Source organism: Microcaecilia unicolor, chromosome 4, assembly GCF_901765095.1.
Source record: "Microcaecilia unicolor chromosome 4, aMicUni1.1, whole genome shotgun sequence".
Classification (NCBI taxonomy): domain Eukaryota; kingdom Metazoa; phylum Chordata; class Amphibia; order Gymnophiona; family Siphonopidae; genus Microcaecilia; species Microcaecilia unicolor.
The window spans coordinates 287,268,741-287,292,047 of NC_044034.1; the positions used below are offsets into that span (position 1 = coordinate 287,268,741).

Here is a 23,307-nt window from a genome sequence, read left to right on the forward strand (position 1 = left end):
CCTATCAGAGGAATAGGAGAATACGCATACACAAGACATGTTTCCCAATAGAGAAGAAAGGCATCTGCTGCTAGTCTGCAGTGCGTCTCAAGTCTGGAACAGGACTGAAGGACTTTGTTGTTGAGATGAATGGCAAAAGAGATCTGCTGAGGACATGCCCTACTCTCAGATGATCTTGCGGGCAATGCCCATGTTCAGATACTACTCGTGCAGCTGCATGATACTGCTCAGCTATCCGCTAGACTGTTCTGTTGCCCCACTAGATATATAGTTGAAGCACCATGCTGTGACTGGTGACCCAAGTTCACATTCTGCTTCCTGACACAAGGGGTAGGAACTTGTACCCCCCCACCCCCCACTTGTTCACATAATACATGACAACCTGATTGGTTTAGCAGCCAATTTATCCTAATTCAAACAATCTCTTAAAGCCTTTAGAGAATTCTTTTTTTTTTAAATTTTAAATATATTTATTTTTTTCAATATTTAAACAAGCATAAACTTGTTTATGAAACACAGCAATACTATATCAAATAAAATATACAAATAATCATCAAAATAAATGTCATGCTTCCTTAGACCACAAATATACACTTGAGGGGGGCTAAATGAATAGAGAAGATTAATCAATCATAAATAATTATCTTTGAATAGGCTGCATGTCTCTCGTTTTCTTCTTAACTTTTCAGTTGTTTCATCTCTATGAATGATTTGAGCTGTTCCGGCGAATAAAATACATATTTTGTCATTCCCAATTTTACAATGCATTTGCATGGGTACGCTAGAAAAAAGGAACCCCCCCCCCCACTTCCAGTGTCCCTTTTAACAAAGCCAAAAATGCTTTTCTTTTCATCTGGGTGTGTTTTGTAACATCAGGGTAAATCCATACTCTCTCCCCTCCAAAGGGGGATTTTGCATTTTTAAAGTACAGTCTCATTACAGAGTTCAAATCCTGTTCAAACACAAATGATACTAATAAAGTAGTTCTTTGAGTTACATTTTCCAGAGATTGTTCAAGTAAAAGTGAGATATTATTCAAATCTATTTGGCCTTCAGCCTCGTTTCCAGGCCTTCCCACTTCCCCTTTGGAGATTTCAATATAGTAAATTTATTAAAGGCATAGCTTCTATAGGAAATTTCAAATTTTCTTTAAGATATCTCTTAAATAAATCTAATGGGGGAATTCCCGGGGATTTAGGAAAGTTCAAGACCCGAAGATTTAGGCGTCTATTATAGTTCTCAATAAATTCTATTTTCCGTCTCATCTCTGTGTTATCTTTAATTGCTGATATTTTATAATCTTGTAGCTGTTCCAAATCTTTTTCTACTTTAGTTATTTTCTGTGTGAACTCTTGTTTCACTGTGTCCACCACGTTTTTCATCTCATCAAATTTCCCACAAAGAAACTGCAACTCACCCGATGTCTTTTGAAGGATATTTTCCATTTTATTCAACTTAGCCCAGATCATTCCGAGATTCACCTCCGGTGATGTTTCTTGAGGACAAGCCTCAACGTTTGGCATCTCTTTCGGCAGCCCTGGGCCCTCATTTGGTGACCTCTCTGTCTTGCTTCCAATGGCAGAGTGCGCCATCTCCTTGGCTGTCTTCGATGCCGGACACGGAGGGAGTACTTGTGTTGATGGCGATAGGGAGACTTCCTCTCCCCGTGAAGTTTCCTCTTCTCCAGTCAACGCCACAAGGGGATCCCTCTCCCGCATTCCTTGAGAGACGCCGGTAGTGGGAGGCGAGGGCAGCCGTTTCACCACTCCTTTCCGCTTCGTATGTGGCATACTCAGGTAGGTTTGATGAAAAATTTGTTCCCCGAAAATAACCGAGCGTTTCGCTACCGGTCAGCATGCGGCCATCTTGAAACGCCCCAACCCCCTTTAGAGAATTCTTAATTGTCTGGAACTCCAGAAGGTTGATGTGCAATGAGATCTCCTGGGCAGACCAAATCACTTGGGTGTAAAGACCATCTACATGCGCTCCCCACCCTAGGATGGATACATCTATGGTCAACACTTTCTGGAATGCATAAATTTGGAATGGTAGTCCCAGGGTCAAAATGGATTAACTGTCCACTAAAGCAGCAAGTGATCCAACCTGAGTGTGTGTGTGTGGGGGGTGATCTGGATGGTTCCACTTGGCCTGGAACCACTGAGCAGCTAGGGTCCGCTGAGCACCCTGCTAATGAAAGCGTGACATGGCATGTGGCCTAACAGCCTCAACATCTGCTGAGCTGCAACCTACGGCTGCTCTGGACCTTAGCAGCAAATAAGGCCTGCACCTGTACTGTGTCTAGCAGGGTTCCAATGAATTCCAATTGCTGTACCGGTTGGAGGTAGAACTTGGGGTAGTTGATGACAAACTAATAGCTCTAACACCCAAACAGTTCTCTGCATGGACTCCTGAGCACCCTCTTTCGATAAGCTCTTGATCATTCAAGTAAGGAAAACACAAACTTCCAGTCTGCATAGTGACACTGCGACTACCACTAGACATTTAGTAAAGACCCTGGGAGCTAACGTGATGCCAAATGGCAACATGGTACTGAAGTGGCGTTTCCCCACATGAAATCTGAGATACTTCTTGTGGCTGGGAAGTATCTGAATGTGAGTTATAGGCAACCTTAAAGTCCACAGAGTACAGCCAATCATTTTCCTGAATCATGAGGAGAAAGGTGCCTAGGGGAAGCATCCTGAACTTTTCCTTCACCAGACAGTTGTTCAGGTACTTAAGGTCTAGGATGGAACGTGATTCCCTTGTTTCCTTGGGCACAAGTAGTACCTGGAATAGAATTCCCTTCTTCCCTGACTGCATTAGCTTTTAGAAGGGTGGAGATTTCCTCTGCAAGTACAGAGAGCCAAGATAAGATGATCTTGGTGGGCAATTTGGAGGTCATTTTCACCAATGGAGAGCACATCCATGGCGGACATACCGGTCCATCACATCCAGCAAGACCAGACTAGGAGGATCTTTCGGCTCTGAGGATGACAGGGGTATATCACAATCAAATAGCAACTCACTGTAATAATCAATACAGTACAAAGTGGAAAGGAACATCCCTACTGGATGGCAGCTATGCTCTCCTGGAACCAGTTAAAAAGCTCATCCCTTGCTTAGACTGAGGAGCCAATTGGATCTTCTGAGTGAGCTGATGGCAAGGACAACAGTGCAGGGCCTGAGGCTTTGCCTGTTGGAAAGGACGGGAAGGAGGAGTAAACCTACTGCTTTGAAAGTAGTAGGAACCCTTACTAGATCCAACCAAAAACCTCTGAGAAGAGGAGGACGCAGAAGGAGGCGGCCAAGAGAGTGACTTAAAGGTGTCAGAATGCTTTTTGATGAGGTCCAAGACCTCCATCTTGTCCCCAAAAAGGTTATCTGCTCAGCATGGAGCATCCGCCAATCTCTCTTAAATTGCTGGTTCGAGGACAGACATGCACAGCCATGAGTAGAATCGAATAATTCTGCTTTAAAAGTAATGTATATAGCACTGATGAGACATGCAACTGAAGAGAAGACTAGTTGAAGGATAGACTAATTGTATTTATTTTGTTTGTTTTGTATTTTTTTTTTTTTTTTTTAGTCTTTAGGATTGTATTCTGTATGTTTTTATTGTAAGCTGCCAAGGCGGATCCAAGATGGCACTGTAGTAGATGGTCGTGCCTGAGGTAGCTCTGTTTCTGGATTACTTCTTCAGTTCAGAGCATCTCGCTACCAGTTTTGGAGATGGGCAAGAGGAGAGAAAAGGTGCGTGAGTTTCCTCTCGACTCCCATTGCCACCCTAGCACTGAAAATGATTAACAGATTCAGCGCTCCTACGGGTCCCATACAGACGTCTTCCCCTTCTGTCGGTGCTGGCATGTTGATGTCAGTCAGAAGTGAAGACGGGACTTCTTTGAGCCCTGTCAAGAGGACAGCTCCCCTGCAACGAAGAAGTATCAGTGCTCTGGAAGGTCCTGACCCCAGTGCCTTCATGGCTGAAGAACTGGGTGTAACAGGGAGGGCCCTTGTCCTTAGCATCTGGAAGCTTGCACCCTGGTAGAGAGCTGTTGCAATCTGCTGCTCATATTTTGCCTTTACAAACAGTGAGTAAATCTCTCCCAGTTTACAAGCCTACCTGCTCTTGCTATTTCATTGCGGGTGTTTGTTAAACCAGCCGCTGTAACTTTGGAGTCGCTGTGGGATTTAGCATTCGACATGCAATTCTCTTTACAAACTTTAACACTGGAAAATACTAAAGATATTAAAGTTTTGTCTGAAGCAGCTTTTCTCCGAGCACAAGCTCCTGCCCAGCAGTCTTCTAGAGTTTCTAGAGACTAAGATTCACTCCCTGGAATCTGTGTGTTCAGCTTTGGTTAAAGATAAGAATTTTATACCCCGTCAAATGGAATACCTAGAAAACCAGATTAGGAGACAACTTGAGACTGCTCAATTTTCCTAGGTCTCATTTGATTGCTCCTGTAGACAAGAAGTATTTGACTGAGGAGGTTTTGGGGATGTCTAGTGATTCGTTACCCCCTATTACGCAAGCCCAGTATATGCTGGTTTCAGGAACATCTACTGGTGGAGCCCAGAAGGGGATAATATGAGTCTTACATCCTTTTTACAATTCTCATTGGGAGTAATTACACAGAGAACTTACTACCCCAATCAGCTAGAAGAATTTCTGAGATGTTGTATAGTCTCATACACACACTGTAGTGACAGGCTGGGGGGAATCTTCATGGGTAGATGACAATCCTTTTTGATGATATTTCAATAATTGCTTTTGATAATTTATTTCCTTTTTCTTGTATCTGTTTTGCATTTTCTTGTGGACAAATGTATACTTACGTTTTCCTTTTTGTCTTTCTTTACCTGTTTTGTAATGTATCATGATTTTTAGTTTATCTCAAAGTTTGAGATATTGTTGATAAAATTTAATAAAGAATTTTATAGATTGTGCAAGTTATCAACATTTTTAAATAAATGAAATAAACGAGTCTCTATGCATTCCTACACCCAAAGAGGAGAGTAAAAGTGTCAAAAGTGCCCCTGGTTAGGTATGCCCAGGACTCCTTCTGCTTAGCAGCCAGCTGATGAAGCTGTGCGGCCTGCTCCATTGGGAGAATGTCTGCAAAGGCTAGCACACCTTGTACCATGGACTTCAAAGTAAAGGCTTGTATAGAGCTGGTAGGTCTGGATGTGGGAAATGGGAATCAAGGCCTGATAAAGCTTTTCTCCCAAAGGAATCCTCATCTCCTTCCTGCCCGGAGAAGATGAGGCACAAGTCCTGGAACTCCTGGCTCTCTTGACAGCAGATTCAATCACTATGGAGTGGTGGGGCAAATGGACCATCTCAAATCCGGAAGCCTTTTGAATCCTATACGTGGAATCAACCTTCTTTAGTACAACCTGCACAGAGAGAGGGTCTCCCAATTCTTCATCTGTGAATCTTTGAAGACTGCATGGAGGGATAATGGACTGCCTCCATAGGCCGAGAGTTGTAGTCCAGAACAGTCAACAACTCTGCCTTAGGCTTGTCCTCAAGTCTCCAACTTAAATGGAGTGGCAGCCACCATCTTCTTGACAAAACCAGTGGAGAGTGCCTCAGGTGGAGACTTCCTTCTCTCCTGTGGAGGGGAGGGGTCCAAAGGTATGCCATAAGATTTCTCCTCCAAGAAGTAATGACTCTTCAAACTACGCTCCTTGAGAGAAGTGAGTAGGTACCTGCCTCAGACTACTGGCCTCGAAGGGCACCAAGGTATGGTCTCCCACCCAACTCCGGAGAACCTTCCTCCCCCAACATCGAGTGGGTCACCACAAAGGAGGACCCCAACTCCAATGCCCACTGAGGTACAGGCATTGGTGGCTTCCCCACAGGTAGAGCCTGAGCCTCCAAGGATAGTTGGGGCTGTACTGATACTGGCACAACTATGCTTCTGTAGCTAGCCCGCAAGCCTCAAGGAGAACCGATGCTTTTTTGCATGTGCAAGCAAAGGACAAGATTGAGCGTCATGGTCTAGCCCCAACACTGGATACACCACCTATGTGTGTCAGTCCCAGAGTTGACCCTGTTGCAGTAAGAACAGCAACTGAGAACATTTTAGGGCATGGATCAAATGGCTCAATGATGAGGGAAGGAAAAAAAAATAAAAAGCCACTCACCCCCGAAAAGAAGTGATGCTGCCTGGCCTAAGAAGAAGCCAGAAAATAAAACTGGGGGGGGGGGGGGGGGGGGGGGGGGGGGGGGAGGACACAGAAGAACATGGAACTCAGAATAAGGGCACTAAGAAAGGTAGGGGAACAACAACAAAAAAAGCCAAAAAGGAAGCAGAAATACCTGCAGAGAAGGCACCCCCCCCCCCCCCCAAAAAAAAAAAAAAAACCATCAAAAGTTGACACGCTGAGAACAGATCACAGATGCAACCTGTCTGCTTCGTGGAAAACCAGTCTTTAGTTTTCTGCGAAGCAGAGAGGCAAGAAGAAACTGCACATGCACGGTGAGATGCTGCCAAAGGCTTCTTAAAGAGACAGTACACTGGGAAGCATCCGCACTGAACTCTGTCAGATATCACATCACCCCGTTTGTGAGAATATTATGGCCTGCTTGCCTTGGAGAAAGTTAGCACCAGAAAACCTAAAGTCATCCTCACACTAAAGTATAGCATAGCTTATTACACTGGCCTCTTAGTGAGAGAATGCTTGAGAGAAAACCCATGTTTTTAAGCCAGCCTTAAATTTTTTAAATACATAGGCTTCAGAGATGCTAGATAAGTGAATATATTTTGGTACTTGGTCTAAACAGGCCAAAACCACAGAAATGGCAGTGGAATCAGACCAACCAAAACAATGTTCATGTGCTTCTCTAAGAAAGCAACTCACCTGGATCTTTAGAATCTTGCACTTCTGAAGCTACAGGTTGGGAATCCTTTCCCAGGCCACCAAGCACTCTATACACATCTGCATGAACTGCATCCACTCTCACTGCATAAATCTTTGTACTGGCATCTAATGTGCCAGCTGCAATCTGTTGGAAGAGATTGGCTGGCTATATTATATGATATATGATTCTGCCACATGCTATTTGTATAAATCCATAAATTGAAATCAATATTTTCTGTACGTATTGCTGTGTTAGAAAATTCAGCACCATTCTGTTCTCATGGCACCTTTGATGAAAATACAACTTCCCAACAGTTGCTTTTTAGCAAAGTATAAAAGTGGGACAAGAGAGACCTAGCTGTTTGCAGCATCTATTTGACCAAGAGACTGAGCTACTGAGCCTATGATCAAGCTTCAGTAAAGCAAAGCTGCTTTCCTGCAACAGATGTTCACTGAAGCAATCATCAGTCATACAAACATACCACACAATCACATCACCTCAGAGGTTTTCCAGAGCTTTCTGGGAGCACCAGAAGAACTTTGTAGCGCTGTACCTCAAATATTAGCATGGCCTTTGCCTTCACTTAAAGCGAATGCTACATACCTGTAGAAGGTATTCTCCGAGGACAGCAGGCTGATTGTTCCCACTGATGGGTGACGTCCACGGCAGCCCCCTCCAATCGGAATCTTCACTAGCAACGGCCTTTGCTAGCCCTCGCGCGCCCATGCGCGACCGTCTTCCCACCCGAACCGGCTCGTGTTTGTCAGTCCCGTATATAGCAAGACAAAGACAAGGGAAGACACAACTCCAAAGGGGAGGCGGGCGGGTATGTGAGAACAATCAGCCTGCTGTCCTCGGAGAATACCTTCTACAGGTATGTAGCATTCGCTTTCTCCAAGGACAAGCAGGCTGCTTGTTCTCACTGATGGGGTATCCCTAGCCTCCAGGCTCACTCAAAACAACAAACATGGTCATCTGGGCCTCGAAACGGCGCGGACATAACTGAGATTGACCTAACAACTTATCCAACTAACTGAGAGTGTAGCCTGGAACAGAAAAAACATGGGCCTAGGGGGGTGGAGTTGGATTCTAAACCCCGAACAGATTCTGAAGCACTGACTGCCCGAACTGACTGTTGCGTCGGGTATCCTGCTGCAGGCAGTAATGAGATATGAATGTGTGGACAGATGACCACGTCGCAGCCTTGCAAATCTCTTCAATAGTGGCTGACTTCAAGTGGGCCACAGACGCTGCCATGACTCTAACATTATGAGCCGTGACATGACCCTCAAGAGCCAGCCCAGCCTGGGCATAAGTGAAGGAAATGCAATCTGCTAGCCAATTGGAAATGGTGCGTTTCCCCACAGCCAGTCCCCTCCTGTTGGGATCAAAAGAAACAAATTGGGCGGACTGTCTGTTGGGCTGTGTCCGCTCCAGATAGAAGGCCAATGCTCTTTTGCAGTCCAATGTGTGCAGCTGACATTCAGCAGGGCAGGAATGCAGACGGGGAAAGAATGTTGGCAAGACAATTGACTGGTTCAGATGGAACTCCGACACTACCTTCGGCAAGAACTTAGGGTGAATGCGGAGGACTACACTATTATGATGAAATCTGGTGTAAGGGGCCTGGGCTACCAGGGCCTGAAGCTCACTGACTCTACGAGCTGAAGTAACTGCCACCAAGAAAATGACCTTCCAGGTCAAGTACTTCAGATGGCAGGAATTCAGTGGCTCAAAAGGAGGTTTCATCAGCTGGGTGAGAACAACATTGAGATCCCATGACACTGTAGGAGGCTTGACGGGGGGCTTTGACAAAAGCAAACCTCTCATGAAGCGAACAACTAAAGGCTGTCCTGAGATCGGCTTACCTTCCACACGGTAATGGTATGCACTGATTGCGCTAAGGTGAACCCTTACAGAGTTGGTCTTGAGACCAGACTCAGACAAGTGCAGAAGGTATTCAAGCAGGGTCTGTGTAGGACAGGAGCGAGGATCTAAGGCCTTGCTGTCACACCAGACGGCAAACCTCCTCCATAAAAAGAAGTAACTCCTCTTAGTGGAATCTTTTCTGGAAGCAAGCAAGACACGGGAGACACCCTCCGACAGACCCAAAGAGGCAAAGTCTACGCTCTCAACATCCAGGCCGTGAGAGCCAGAGACTGGAGGTTGGGATGCAGAAGCGCCCCTTCGTCCTGTGTGATGAGTCAGAAAACACTCCAATCTCCACGGTTCTTCGGAGGATAACTCCAGAAGGAGAGGGAACCAGATCTGACGCGGCCAAAAGGGAGCAATCAGAATCATGGTGCCTCGGTCTTGCTTGAGTTTCAACAAAGTCTTCCCCACCAGAGGTATGGGAGGATAAGCATACAGCAGGCCTTCCCCCCAATCCAGGAGGAAGGCATCCGATGCCAGTCGGCCATGGGCCTGAAGTCTGGAACAGAACTGAGGGACCTTGTGGTTGGCTCGAGATGCAAAGAGATCTACCAAGGGGGTGCCCCACACTTGGAAGATCCGGCGCACTACTCTAGAGTTGAGCGACCACTCGTGAGGTTGCAAAATCCTGCTCAACCTGTCGGCCAGACTGTTGTTTATGCCTGCCAGATATGTGGCTTGGAGCAACATGCCGTGACGGCGAGCCCACAGCCACATGCTGACGGCTTCCTGACACAGGGGGCGAGATCCGGTGCCCCCCTGCTTGTTGATGTAATACATGGCAACCTGATTGTCTGTCTGAATTTGGATAATTTGGTGGGACAGCCAATCTCTGAAAGCCTTCAGAGCATTCCAGACCGCTCGTAACTCCAGGAGATTGATCTGCAGATCGCGTTCCTGGAGGGGCCAGCTTCCCTGGGTGTGAAGCCCATCGACATGAGCTCCCAACCCCAATCAATAGTCAGCACTTTTTGTGGCTGAGGAATTTGGAAAGGGCGTCCCAGAGTCAAATTGGACCAAATCGTCCACCAGTACAGGGATTTGAGAAAACTCGTGGACAGGTGGATCACGTCCTCTAGATCCCCAGCAGCCTGAAACCATTGGGAAGCTAGGGTCCATTGAGCAGATCGCATGTGAAGACGAGCCATGGGAGTCACATGAACTGAGGAGGCCATGTGGCCAAGCAATCTCAACATCTGCCGAGCTGTGACCTGCTGGGACGCTCGTACCCGGGAGACGAGGGACAGCAGATTGTTGGCCCTTGTCTCCGGAAGATAGGCACGAGCCCTCCGAGAATCCAGCAGAGCTCCTATGAATTCGAGTCTCTGTGCTGGGAGAAGATGGGACTTTGGATAATTTATCACAAACCCCAGTAGCTCCAGGAGTCGAATAGTCATCTTATTGGACTGTAGAGCTCCTGCCTCGGAATTGTTCTTCACCAGCCAATCGTCGAGATAAGGGAACACGTGCACTCCCAGCCTGCGAAGCACTGCTGCTTCTACAGCCAAGCACTTCGTGAACACCCTGGGCGCAGAGGCGAGCCCAAAGGGTAGCACACAGTACTGGAAGTGACGTGTGCCCAGCCAAAATCGCAGATACTGCCTGTGAGCTGGCAATATCGGGATGTGCGTGTAGGCGTCCTTCAAGTCCAGAGAGCATAGCCAATCGCTTTCCTGAATCATGGGAAGAAGGGTGCCCAGGGAAAGCATCCTGAACTTTTCCTTGACCAGATATTTGTTCAGGGCCCTTAGGTCTAGGATGGGACGCATCCCCCCTGTTTTCTTTTCCACAAGGAAGTACCTGGAATAGAATCCCAGCCCTTCTTGCCCGGATGGCATGGGCTTGACTGCATTGGCGCTGAGAAGTACCTGCTTGTGCTGGAAGCTGTAGGACTGGGCTCCCGGTGGGCAATTTGGAGGCTTCGAGGCCAAATTGAGGGCGTACCCTTGCCGGACTATTTGAAGAACCCAACGGTCGGAGGTTATAAGAGGCCACCTTTGGTGAAAAACTTTCAACCTCCCCCCGACCGGTAGATCGCCCGGCACGGATACGTTGATGTCGGCTATGCTCTGCTGGAGCCAGTCAAAAGCTCATCCCCTGCTTTTGCTGGGGAGCCATGGGGCCTTGCTGAGGCACAGGCTGCTGACGAGAGCGAGCACGCTGGGGCTTAGCCTGGGCCGCAGGCTGGCGAGAGGGAGGATTGTACCTACGCTTACCAGAAGAGTAGGGAACAGCCCTCCTTCCCCCATAAAAACGTCTACCTGAGGAGGTAGACGCTGAAGGCTGCCGGCGGGAGAATTTGTCGAAAGCGTTATCCCGCTGGTGGAGCTGTTCTACCACCTGTTCGACCTTGTCCCCAAAAATGTTGTCCGCTCGGCAAGGGGAGTCCGCAATCCACTGCTGGATCCTATTCTCCAGGTCGGAGGCACGCAGCCATGAGAGTCTGCGCATCACCACACCTTGAGCAGTGGCCCTGGACGCAACATCAAAGGTATCATATACCCCTCTGGCCAGGAATTTTCTGCACGCCTTCAGCTGCCTGACCACCTCCTTAAACGGCTTGGCTTGCTCAGAAGGGAGCTTGTCCACCAAGCCCGCCAACTGTCGCACATTGTTCCGCATATGGATGCTCGTGTAGAGCTGGTAGGACTGAATCTTGGCCACGAGCATAGAGGAATGATAGGCCTTCCTCCCAAAGGAGTCTAAGGTTCTGGAGTCTTTGCCCGGGGGCGCCAAAGCATGCTCTCTAGAACTCTTAGCCTTCTTTAGGGCCAGATCCACCACACCAGAGTCGTGAGGCAACTGAGTGCGCATCAGCTCTGGGTCCCCATGGATCCAATACTGGGATTCGATCTTCTTGGGAATGTGGGGATTAGTTAATGGCTTGGTCCAGTTCGCCAGCAATGTCTTTTTATGGACATGATGCATGGGTACTGTGGACGCTTCCTTAGGTGGAGAAGGATAGTCCAAGAGCTCAAACATCTCAGCCCTGGGCTCATCCTCCACGACCACCGGGAAGGGGATGGTCGTAGACATCTCCCGGACAAAGGCCGCGAAAGACAGACTCTCGGGAGGAGAAAGCTGCCTTTCAGGGGAGGGAGTGGGGTCAGAAGGAAGGCTATCAGACTCCTCGTCAGAGAAATATCTGATGTCCTCCTCCTCCTCCCACGAGGCCTCACCATCGGTATCGGACACAAGTTCACGAACCTGCGTCCGAAGCCGTGCCCGACCCGACTCCGTGGAAACACGGCCACGGTAGGAGCGTCGAGAGGTGGATTCCCTCGCCAGCACCGGCAAAGCTCCCTCCGCCGACGTCGTCGGGGAGTCTGCCTGGGAGGTGGCCATAGCCGGTACCGCAAGCGGTACCGATACTGGAGACCTCACCTCGGGCAAGGGGCCAGCCGTCGCCTCACTCGACGGTACCGGTGGCGCAAGCACCCCCGGTACCGGAGGAGAAGGGCGCAACAGCTCTCCCAGAATCACTGGAAGAACGGCCCGGAGACTCTCGTGCAGAGCGGCTGTGGAGAAAGACTGAGAAGCCGATGCAGGCGTCAAGGTCAGAGTCTGTTGCAGGCGTGGAGGCGGTTCCGGGCTGTCCAAGGGGGAGCGCATCGACACCTCCTGAATAGAGGGTGAGCGGTCCTCTCGATGCCGATGCCTACTGGGTGCCGACTCCCTCGGCGACCCAGAGCTCTCAGTACCGAGACAAGAAGGAGACCGGTGTCGATGCTTCCTTGAGTGAAGCATGTCACCGGAGCTTCCCGGTACCGACGAGGAGGACGTTGAATCCAGCCGTCGCTTCCTTGGGGCCGAGGCCAAAGAAGGTCGATCTCAGGGGGGCTGTACCGCAGGAGCCCTCAGGGCAGGAGACCCACCCGAAGGCTCACCGCCACCAGCAGGGGAATGGACAGCCCTCACCTGCACTCCAGACGAAGCACCACCGTCCGACGACATCAGCAATAGCGGAGGTCCCAGTACCACCGATGTCGACGCAGCCTTCCGATGTCTCGGTACCGACGATGCAGGAGGTAGAAGCCTCGATTCAGTCTATGCTGATGCAGAGGTCGAAGACTTCGATGCTGTCGACGTCGATGCACTCGACGAGTCCCGTGCTGTTGTCATCGAAGAGCCCGAGAACAACGCATTCCACTGGGCCAATCTCGCTACCTGAGTCCTCTTTTTCAAAAGAGCACAAAGACTACAGGCCTGCGGGCGGTGCCCAGCCCCCAGACACTGAAGACACGAAGCGTGCCTATCAGTGAGCGAGATTACCCGAGCGCACTGGGTGCACTTCTTGAAGCCGCTGGAAGACTTTGATGACATGGGTGGAAAAATCACGCCGGCGAAATCAAAATTTGCGATGATGACGAAAGGCACCAAAAGGAAGGGAGAAAAAAACCCATACCGAGGCCAAATAGGCCATTCCTGAAAGTGAAAGGAAACTTACGCGTGGAAAAAACTGGAAACACGGGAAAGGGGTAAAGACCTGAACGGTCTCTCTTTTTTTTTTTTTAAGTGAAAATCGCGAAGACGCGTGAGGTCAACTTGAGGGGCACGAAACGGCGTTAAAACACGACCGTCCTGAGCGCAGACAAAAGAAGACTGACGAACACGAGCCGGTTCGGGCGGGAAGACGGTCGCGCATGCGCGGTGCGCATGGGCGCGCAAGGGCTAGCAAAGGCCTTTGCTAGTGAAGATTCCGATTGGAGGGGGCTGCCGTGGACGTCACCCATCAGTGAGAACAAGCAGCCTGCTTGTCCTCGGAGAATTCCATAAAACAACTTTGACTGGGGGGAGGGGGAGGAGAGGGTACAAATTACCACAAAATGTGAACTGGGATGAATTGTGTGACAAGTCTTTATAATTTTGGCATGTCTGATGAAGCCTATTTAATTAGGCTTCTGAAAGGAGGACTTAGATTTAGAAGACCTTTTAGACTTAGGCCAGTATAGATAATTACAGATTACTGGTACAGTCCATGATCCCAGCACAAATTGACTACGGTAACATATTGTATGTAGGTTGCAAAACAATTATAGCCTCTCTCTCACTATCAGAGCAAACAGGGCCGGCTTAACCAGTAGACCAGGTGAGGCTCAGGTCCAGGACGCCAGTGATAATGAGTGCCCAAAATACCCAGCATCTGACCTCACCCAGTCTACAGGTTAAGCTTTTTGTCCCCTGATCCCAGTTCTCCCCCCTTTCCCCCATGGGTCTGGCACTGCTCCCTCAACCTCTCTCACTCCCCCACGGTCCTGTAAAGTCAATGGATCTTCCTTCTGCTGTGTCCTGCCTCCTCTGATGCATTTCCTGTTGGCAGAATGTGGCAGAGAGAAGACTCAAGGGCTGGCTGAAGGCAGTCTGTCCTGCTGCCACCTGTGACCAACGTAAACTTTACAGAATCATTGGGGGGGGGGGGGGGGGGAGTGAGAAAGGTGAGGGAGTAGTGCCGGACCATCAGGAAGGAAGATAGGGGGAGATACCCCAAATCCGTGGGGAGGGAGGGGAGTCCCAGAAAACAGGGTAAACGATCCGCAAAATCCAATATATGTACAAGCTTTTGTACATATGTTTCTGTAAATGTGCCCTGAATATTTATCTTATTTTCATATTTCAACAATTTTATTGATGGAACATTTCACAGTACATAATCAGTATCCATGATATACAGGACAATAAATGTGATATCTTACATACATTTATACAGTTACTACGTGCCATCAAGCATTTTTATAATCCCCCCCCCCCCACACCCACCCAAGGCCCCTTTCCCCAAACCCTCTCCAACCTAACTCACCCCCAACCCCCCCGAATCCTAACCCCCCCCCCCCCCTTCCCCACCATAAGAATCCCATCTCCTCAACAAAGGGAGTCAACCGTCACCTGCATTTGGTAAGCACCTCTCTCGCATATGCAGAAGGGGGTCACCCAATTGATTAAGAATGGCACTACGGGCCTGCGGTGCAAGGGCATGTATGTAGCATTGCCAGGTTAAGTAAAACTCTCTCTGTCGCTTAAATTTCAGACGAACATCTCTTAATTCCAATAGTAAGAACGCATGTAGCTTGGTACGCCACTGCCAGTATGTAGGAGCCTCTTGTTTCACCCAGTTAATTAAGATGCATTTTTTACCTATTAGAAGCGCTTTATAATGGACAGCACCAGCCCCTCTCAGCGCCCCCACTCCCAACAGAACGTTTTCAGGCCCCAGTAACATAGGGACCTTCATTATATGCCTCATAAAAGTTACAAATTTTTGCCCAAAAAGCCTTTATCTTCGGACAGTCCCACATAGCGTGGTAATAATTGCTCTCGGGCTCCCCACACTTGCCACACTGAGGTGAGTCCACCCCAAAGTGTATGCTCTGAGTATCACCCTGCCCTGACATTCCCGCAGTTCAGCAGTAGCTGTTCCTTTTGGTATTTGTTGTATGCATGTCAGTAACATTTGTGATGAAATCACTTTATGCAAATCAGCGGACCACTGCGTCGCGAGGTGTGTCAGGTCTCTCTGTGCAGTACTCTGCAGCAACCGCTTGTGAAGTAGCGAAATCGATATAGCTACTTCATTAGGCATATCAAAAAGTTTGTCTATCATGCCGGGCACATCAACAGCGAGAGACTGGTGAGGGATAGCTGCAATATAGTGGGAGAGCTGTAAATAAGCAAAGTTATCCATCCAAATCAATTCACCAAGTCCCAAAGATTCCAATTTCTTAAGAGTACCAGCAGAATCCACTATGTCTTGTATAAGAATAATCCCCTTTTGCTGCCAAATTTGAAATTGGAGGCCGTCTATACCAGGGAGAAAATCTCCATTACCAGTAATAGGTAATAATCCACTGTGACGTGCATCAAACATCCAAGCTCGGCTTAGGACTCTCCATACCAGTCCAAGAGGCCGAATCACTACGCTCCTTCTCAGGTGCTCTGGCAGCGCAGTAGATTTCGCCTGTATCACATATTCTAATCTGAGCGGACGAACCCAAGCCTCTTCTACCTCTCTCAGAGTATAATGTGAAGTACCTATCAACCAATCTCCTATATGCCTCAACAAGCATGCCTTGTTATAGCATTGAAGGTCCAAAACCCCAAAGCCTCCCCTGTCCCAAGTATCTAGCAAACTTTGCCAACATATCTATGGTCGTCTCGTATTCAAAAACATTTTTGGAAAGCAGGCCCATTAACCGCCTCCAATCCTTTTTAGTGAAATACAGCGGCAGGATCTGAAAGCAATATAACCACTTGGGAAAAAGTAAATTATTAAACAAGGAAATCCCCCTAGTAGTGATATGGGCAAATTGGACCACCTCCCTAACATCTGCTTTGTAAAGTCAAACAACTTAGTCACATTCAACTGATACAATTGGGCTGGGTCCCCTGGCAACTGTATACCTAGATAGGTAAACGAAACAGCTGTCCTCCGAAAGCGGTACGCTAATCGTACCCATTCCGCTTCTGTCATATTCATGGACTGAACCTCTGATTTGTCTACATTAAGGCAGAACCCTGAATAATCGCCAAATTCTCTAAATATCTCCATCAAAGCTGATAATGAAGCCTGTGGGTTCTGAAGAACGATCAAGAGGTCGTCCGCAAAAGCGGAGATCTTAAAATGCTCAGGCCCTAGAACAACTCTGTGTACATCCGCTGAACCCATAATATCCCTGATTAGAGGATCCAAAACCAGTACAAATAAGAGCGGTGACAGTGGGCAGCCCTGTCTAGTACCTCTGGCAATTTCAAATTGCCGAGAAATCACTCCATTCACTGACAGCTCCGCCATCAGGCACTGATATGTTTTGATAGCCTCCTTAAAAACCCCACCCACACCATAGGCATCCAGCACCCCAAACATAAAATCCCATCTCACTCTATCAAAGGCTTTATGCGCATCAAAACTTACTAATATCGAAGGGGTACGCTCTTTATGTACCTGTTCCAATGCCAGCAGTATTTTTCTCAAGTTTTTTGCCACAGGACGTGCCCGAACAAACCCCACCTGAGGAGTTAGCACCAAATGAGGCAGAAACCGAGCCAATCTATTGGCCAAGATCTTTGCAAATAATTTAGCTTCAAATGATAATAAAGATATAACCCGATAGGATTCTGCACGAGTCGAATCCTTCCCCAGCTTTAGTAATACAATAATCTGCGCTGTTCTTAACGAGCTTGGTAACTCTCCTCTTGTAACATGCAGATTAAATACCTTAGCCACACACAGCGCAATCTCCTCAACCAAAATTTTGTACAATTCCGACAAGAATCCATCCACCCCCGGTGATTTATAGAGAGCACTCTCTCTTATATTCCAGGTAACCTCGTCCTCAGAAATAACTGCATTGAGTATATCTTGAGTTTTCGAAAGCTTTGGAAGATCTTGCCCATCTAAATATGCTGACGCCTCTAGCCCCTCATCTTCCGGCGGAGAATATAGCTAAGTGTAAAAAATTTCGAAGACCCTATTAATGTCTGCATTTGTGTGGTGGATTACCCCCTGATCATCTCACATTTGTGTTACCCATCTCCTCCCCCCACTTGATTGACCAATCTCGCCAGAAGCTTCCCCTGTGTGTTAGCATGTTTATACAACTGATATTTATAATATATCAAAGATTTTTGTGTGCGGGAGTGAATCAGCTGATTCAATTCCACTTGTGCCGTCATATATAACCTCTTATGGGCAAAAGAATGTGTCCTACCATAGACCTGTCTAAGTCTCCTTACTCTTGTTTCTAAGCGCAGCATTTCAGCCTCCCTTACTTTCTTTTTGTGAGCTGAATAAGATATAATAAGGCCTCTCAGCACTGCTTTTGCCGCCTCCCAAAAGAGTATGGGGTCTGATTGAAAACTTTCTTTATTAAGCTCGGCATGGTCTCTCCACTTATCAAGTATAAAGGAATAGAACTGGGAGTCATAATACAACATCCTTGGGAATCTCCAACAAAACGAGCGTTTCCGATCCGTGTCCCACTCCAATGTGATCCATATCATAGCGTGATCTGACACCTGTGTCAGGCCTATCTCTGCCTGTTTCATATATGTCACAATGCTCTGAGAGATTAGCAAGTAATCTATACGGGACTGTGTACCATGGGCCCTAGAGAGATGGGTATAATCCCGCTCTCCCGGATGTAGCAAGCGCCAGGAGTCTACCAAATCCAAAGCCGAGCACACCCATGGCACACCCCTGGCATAATTCACCGGTCTGACCCTGAAGGGGCCCGTGCTGTCCAACAAGGGATCAAAAACCATATTAAAATCCCCTCCCATAATCACTGGGATTTGTTCAAAACTGTGTATATGTTGGATGATGGTCTGAAAATTTTTTTTGTCATATTGATTAAGGGCGTATATATTAACCAATAGCAGCGGTCTGCCATTCAAAGTTACTTGGAGGCATATTTTCAAAGCACTTTGGGAGGCTAAGTTCCATAGGTTTCTATGGAACTTTGGGAGGCTAAGTGCTTTGAAAATGAGCCTCATTGTGCATTACATATCGTCCTTGTGTATCAGTAATCCTGCGATGCATTACACATTGCAACCCTTTACGAAATAGTATAACGACCCCTGCTTTTCTGTTTGATGTGGGACTATCCACCACCTCACCCACCCACCATCGACACAGCTTCTTGTGTTCCACTGCATCTAAATGTGTTTCCTGCAACATAGTCACATGAGCTTTATGTCGCTTCAGTGCCTGCAGGATCTTAGAGCGCTTAATTGGAGAAGTTACCCCTCCCACATTCCATGATACTATTTTAACCAGGTCTCTCCCTTAGGTGACCACAGGTAACATTGTCCCTTTCCAGATGTGTATTCCTATTGGAGAGAGGGATCCCAGCCCCCCTCCCCCCATTGTTCAACTGCAACAGTTTTCTCCCTTCCTCATAACCTATATGGTGCAACTTGTGAGTGTTATGGTATATACCCTCTCCCCTCCCCCTTCTTCTGTTCCCCCACCCCTGACCCCCCACCCCTCCTAGTCCCCCCAATCCCCACCCCCATAGAGTTCACCCTTGAATTTGTCACGTAAAGGTACCCCACTCCCTCTCATTGCTTAATCAGTAAAAGATACTCTTAGCCAACTGCTTAACACAACAATTTGTCCCTCCTTTGGGACCATAACTTGAAACCTGGAAATGAGAAATAATTTGTTAGAAAACAAAACATCAAGTACATAAACCATTCAAAAGGCCCAATACCAACTTTCTAGTGCCCCGGCAGCCCTGCAACTCTGATTCACACTCAATCCACTGCTGTGCAGCATTCTCCATTGGCTCCTGTGTGATGCTGGTGGGTTTCACTCTCACTTCAATACCATATTTTTCTCCGCTTCAAATGACTGCTCACTTGCAATTGTGCCATATCTGTACCTTCTCATACATGTAGAACAGCTGCCAGTGCTATATTCTAAGTGAAAGCGTTCATAATTATGCCTTTATGACAATTAATGGTCTCTGAGTCCAGGACTAAGTCTGTAAATGTCCATCCACACAGGAATTCAAAGGTCCTTGCAACTCTCTTCTGCCGCAATCCAAGTCTCTATACCTTTCCAACCATTGTAGGGACTGTGTAGACTCTCATGTGGCAGGACTACCTCCCCTCCCCATCCCTCTTGAGTTCTAAAAGAGCTCCGCACGTAACACCTAGCCCTTCATGTTTATCTTATTTTAATATCATTCAGTTGCTCTTTTGTGTATGGTGTACAGCACTGCATATGCCTTGTAGCGCTACAGAAATGATAAGTAGTAGTAGTAGTTGCTCTTCTGTAGTTAGACTATAATTGCCTATGCATATTCATGGTCTTTTGAGATGATGTCATTTTCACATCGGACTTAGGAACATTTTTTATTTTTATTTTCTATTTTTCACTTTTTGTTTGTTCCCTTATATTAGTAATTGTTTAAAAGTAGTAATTTTTTGTTTCATAGTGTTTCAATGTTCTTGACTATGCAATTTTTTTTTTTTTATCTTTATCTTTTATTTTTTCACTTTTATCGATATTATTTAAAGCAGTTCAGAAGTCAAAGATCAAAGAAATAATCACAAAAAAACTCAAATATCGGAGAGAAAATATATTAGTATTCTGTTCTATAGTTGCATTTGGTGGCAATCAGGGTATATACTTTCTCATTTGCTGTGAATCAGTGTGTCCCCTACTTACACGTGATTTATTTTATGTGTTAACACTATCTACTACATACATTGGTCTTATTCTTTATATTATATTTGCACTATTATATTTTACTAAAATTATAAATGGTATCTGCCATTATTAGTACTTGAAACATTTCTGTTTTGTTATTATTTCTAAGTATTGGCTATATGGTTTGACCTGTATTTGTCATGGTTTCCTGGTTCTTTACTTTTTATTTTTCTATACATCCATATGTATGTGATTTTAATTTTATTATTTACTGTTTTAGAGCCCCTGACGCAGCCCTTCTGGGCGAAACACAGCCTGTGTCTTTGTCCATCCATTGCATTTGGTAGCAATTGTCAGGATTGCTGGACATACTTAGATTAATATGAAACCAGCTTGACATAGATTAATATTAAACCAGCTTCTGACTTCTGAGAACTCCCCCCTCCCTCAGGAATCATAAGGATGGCAAATGGACCAAATGTTGCCCAGCTGCCTGCTAGCCCTGTGTTTTCTTGATCACCCCTAATTAACATACCTATGCCCTCTCTGGGCATCTGGGAGCATGGCTCTTTGAGAACAAAAAAAAGCCAGACAGAGAGGCTCCAAAACTAGGGACTTCAAAGAGTAGAACCTGTGAAAATGGTCACCTTCCATTAGATTGTAAGCTCTTCGAGCAGGGACTGTCCTTCTATGTTATATTGTACAGCGCTGCGTAACCCTAGTAGCGCTCTAGAAATGTCAAATAGTAGTAGTAGTAGTTATTGTCTAATCTGCTCTGTTTGTCTCCACATGGGAGGGGAGTGCCAAAAGCAACGCGATAAGGGGCACGCTCAAGGCACCTCTATCCCTTGAGCCAGACCCGAGTGCAAAATGTGGCAGCTAAACTATCTTCTCCAAATCCAAGTTTGAAAGAGTCACTCCACCGTATATAGCATTGCATAGGCTTCCAGTTGAAGCAAGAGGGATTTTCAAACACTGCACAATGACCTAACACTATACAGCAAAGCATCTGAATATCTAAATCAATGGATATTGTTACCTGAATTTCAAAATTAGGAGAATGGCAGGTAATTTATTGGATCTGTCATTCCCTTCCCCCAAAAACATCAGGTTCAAGTCCATACATGCACAGATGTTACCCTATTTATCAGCAAAATACTGGAATGAACTACCAATTCAGATAAGAACCATAAATCATTATGAAATATTCTGCAAACTTTTGAAAGCCTTCTTATTCAAGAGATATGCGACATGGAATGAATAACGATCAAAATAAGTGGGAACTGATTCTTCAGACAACTTCCAATGATCATACTCTACACTAAATACTATAGGGGGTCCTTTATTAAAGGCAATTGAATAGCTCTTTTCCTTTTCAATCAACATATCTTTGGAAAGCAAAGATACTTACCTGTAGCTGATGTTCTCCGAGGACAGCTGGCCACTTATTCTCACATGTGGGTAACGACATCTGTAGGAGCCCCGGTGCGGACACTGAACACCTAGCACTACAGAAAGTTCTAGCAGCTTCTCATCGTACATGCGCTGGTGCCGTCCCACCCGACGCTCAAGTGTGGGTCCCTCAGTCAGGTGAAAAGCATAAAAAGTATAATCAAAAACAACTCCTAAGGGAGGTGGGAGAGTATGCGGGAATAAGGATCCTGCAGTCCTCAGAAAACACCAGCTGCAGGTAAGTATCTTTGCTAGCTCTGAGGACAAGCAGACTGCGCTATTTCCATCGGACTATTTGAACCTCCCACTGGAGGTTATAAGGGGCCATCTGTGGTGGTAAAAGAAGTGAGCCTCCCTCTGATCAGTACGTCATTCAGAATGGATATTCTTTGCGCAGCTATGCTCTGCTGAAGCCAGTCAAAAGCCTGTGCCCTGCTTTGACTAGGGAGCTGGCTGGGATTTCTAGGGACAGGGCTGGCGAGGCCTGGGACGCCTTTGAGAGTAGTAGAACCTGTGTCTTTGCTCAATAGAAAATCTTCTTGTTGATGAAAATGAAGATGGAGGATAACGAGAGAGACTGGGAATAGTATCAGTATGTTTTTTTTTTTTTTTTAATGAGGTCAGTGACCTCTTCCACTTTCTCTGCAAATAAGTTGTCCCTTAAAGAGGACATGTCCACCAACCTCTCCTGAACAGCCTGTTCCAGGTCAGAAACACATAGCCATGAGAGTCTGCGCATCCCCACACCCATTCCAAAGAGATTGGATGCAATATCAAAAGTGTTGTAAGCGCCCCTAGCCAAATAATGCTGACACTCCATCTGCTTATTGACCAACTGGGGAAGCTCTGCAGCCTGCTCCAAAGGGAGAGAACCTGCCACATTATAGTAACTAGAGACTCCAAGTAAAGGCTCGTGTACAGCTGGTAGGCCAAAATGCAGGCAATGAGCATCGAGGCCTGAAAAGTTTTCCTCCCAAACGAGTCTAAGGTTCTGGCCTCTCGCCCCGGAGATGCCGAGGCACGAGACAGAGCTCTTAGCTCGTATGAGAGCAGATTTTACTACAGAGAGTGGTGAGGCAACTAGGGCCTCTCAAATCTGAGAGTTTCCTGGATACGATACTGCGTGTCCATCTTCTTGGGTGCTCCTGAAACAGATGGGAGCATCCCAGTTCCTCATCAGTATAGGGTGTAATAGCACAGTGGCAGATAACATCTCTGCCCTGGGCTCCTCCTCCATCTCAAATGAGATAGCCGCAGCCATCTTCCTGACAAAACCAGTAAAAGGGAGCGCCTCTGGAAGAGATTTTCATCTCTCTTGAGGTGGTGAGGGATCAGATGGGATACAATATGTTTCCTCCTCCGAGAAGTAATGTGGTTCCTCATCTGATACCCATGAGTGGTTCCTGTCAGACTCTTCAGAATCAGGACACCGAGTCTACACTGACCTCAATTTAGTGGAACGATGTCCACACTCCGAGGAGAGTTGAGGTGCAGCCCTTCTCTCAGACTAAGAAAAAGCTTCCTCCCACAATGCCAGAGGGGGTACTGCCTGCTCAGGCCTTGGCTCCAACATCCTGCAAAGAGCCATGTCGATGTTCTGGGCACCAGTATAGATGGAGCATCAAAGAGGGCCTGGGGTTGCTCTGCTGAGGGCACCAGCACCCTCAATGTCAAAACGGGAGCTCCCTGCAGCAACTGCACCAGCTCCTCTTGGAACATGTTCCAGAACTGCTCAAGGGTGGGCATCGGCAAAGACATGGGAGCCGGGCAGAGGCAGCCCATAACGTCAACATTGCCAAACTTGTGACGAGGACCTGACTGCTCGATGACTGGCACACCGGCACCTCCTCCAAGGAGGGGAGCACTCCTCTCAATGCCAGCGCTTCTCGAGTATCGGAGAGTCCGA

The 23,307-nt window shown here is 47.0% G+C and overlaps 1 protein-coding gene across 1 annotated transcript in view; it reads right to left on the reverse strand.

The window, feature by feature from the left end:
• NCAPH (non-SMC condensin I complex subunit H) overlaps positions 1 to 23,307 on the reverse strand; it is a gene marked incomplete in the record, with an annotated part of 295,343 nt that overhangs the window by 228,717 nt on the left and 43,319 nt on the right. The window contains 1 exon segment of the mRNA XM_030202485.1: positions 6,868 to 7,012. Within this exon segment, the coding sequence (XP_030058345.1) occupies positions 6,868 to 7,012 (145 nt within the window).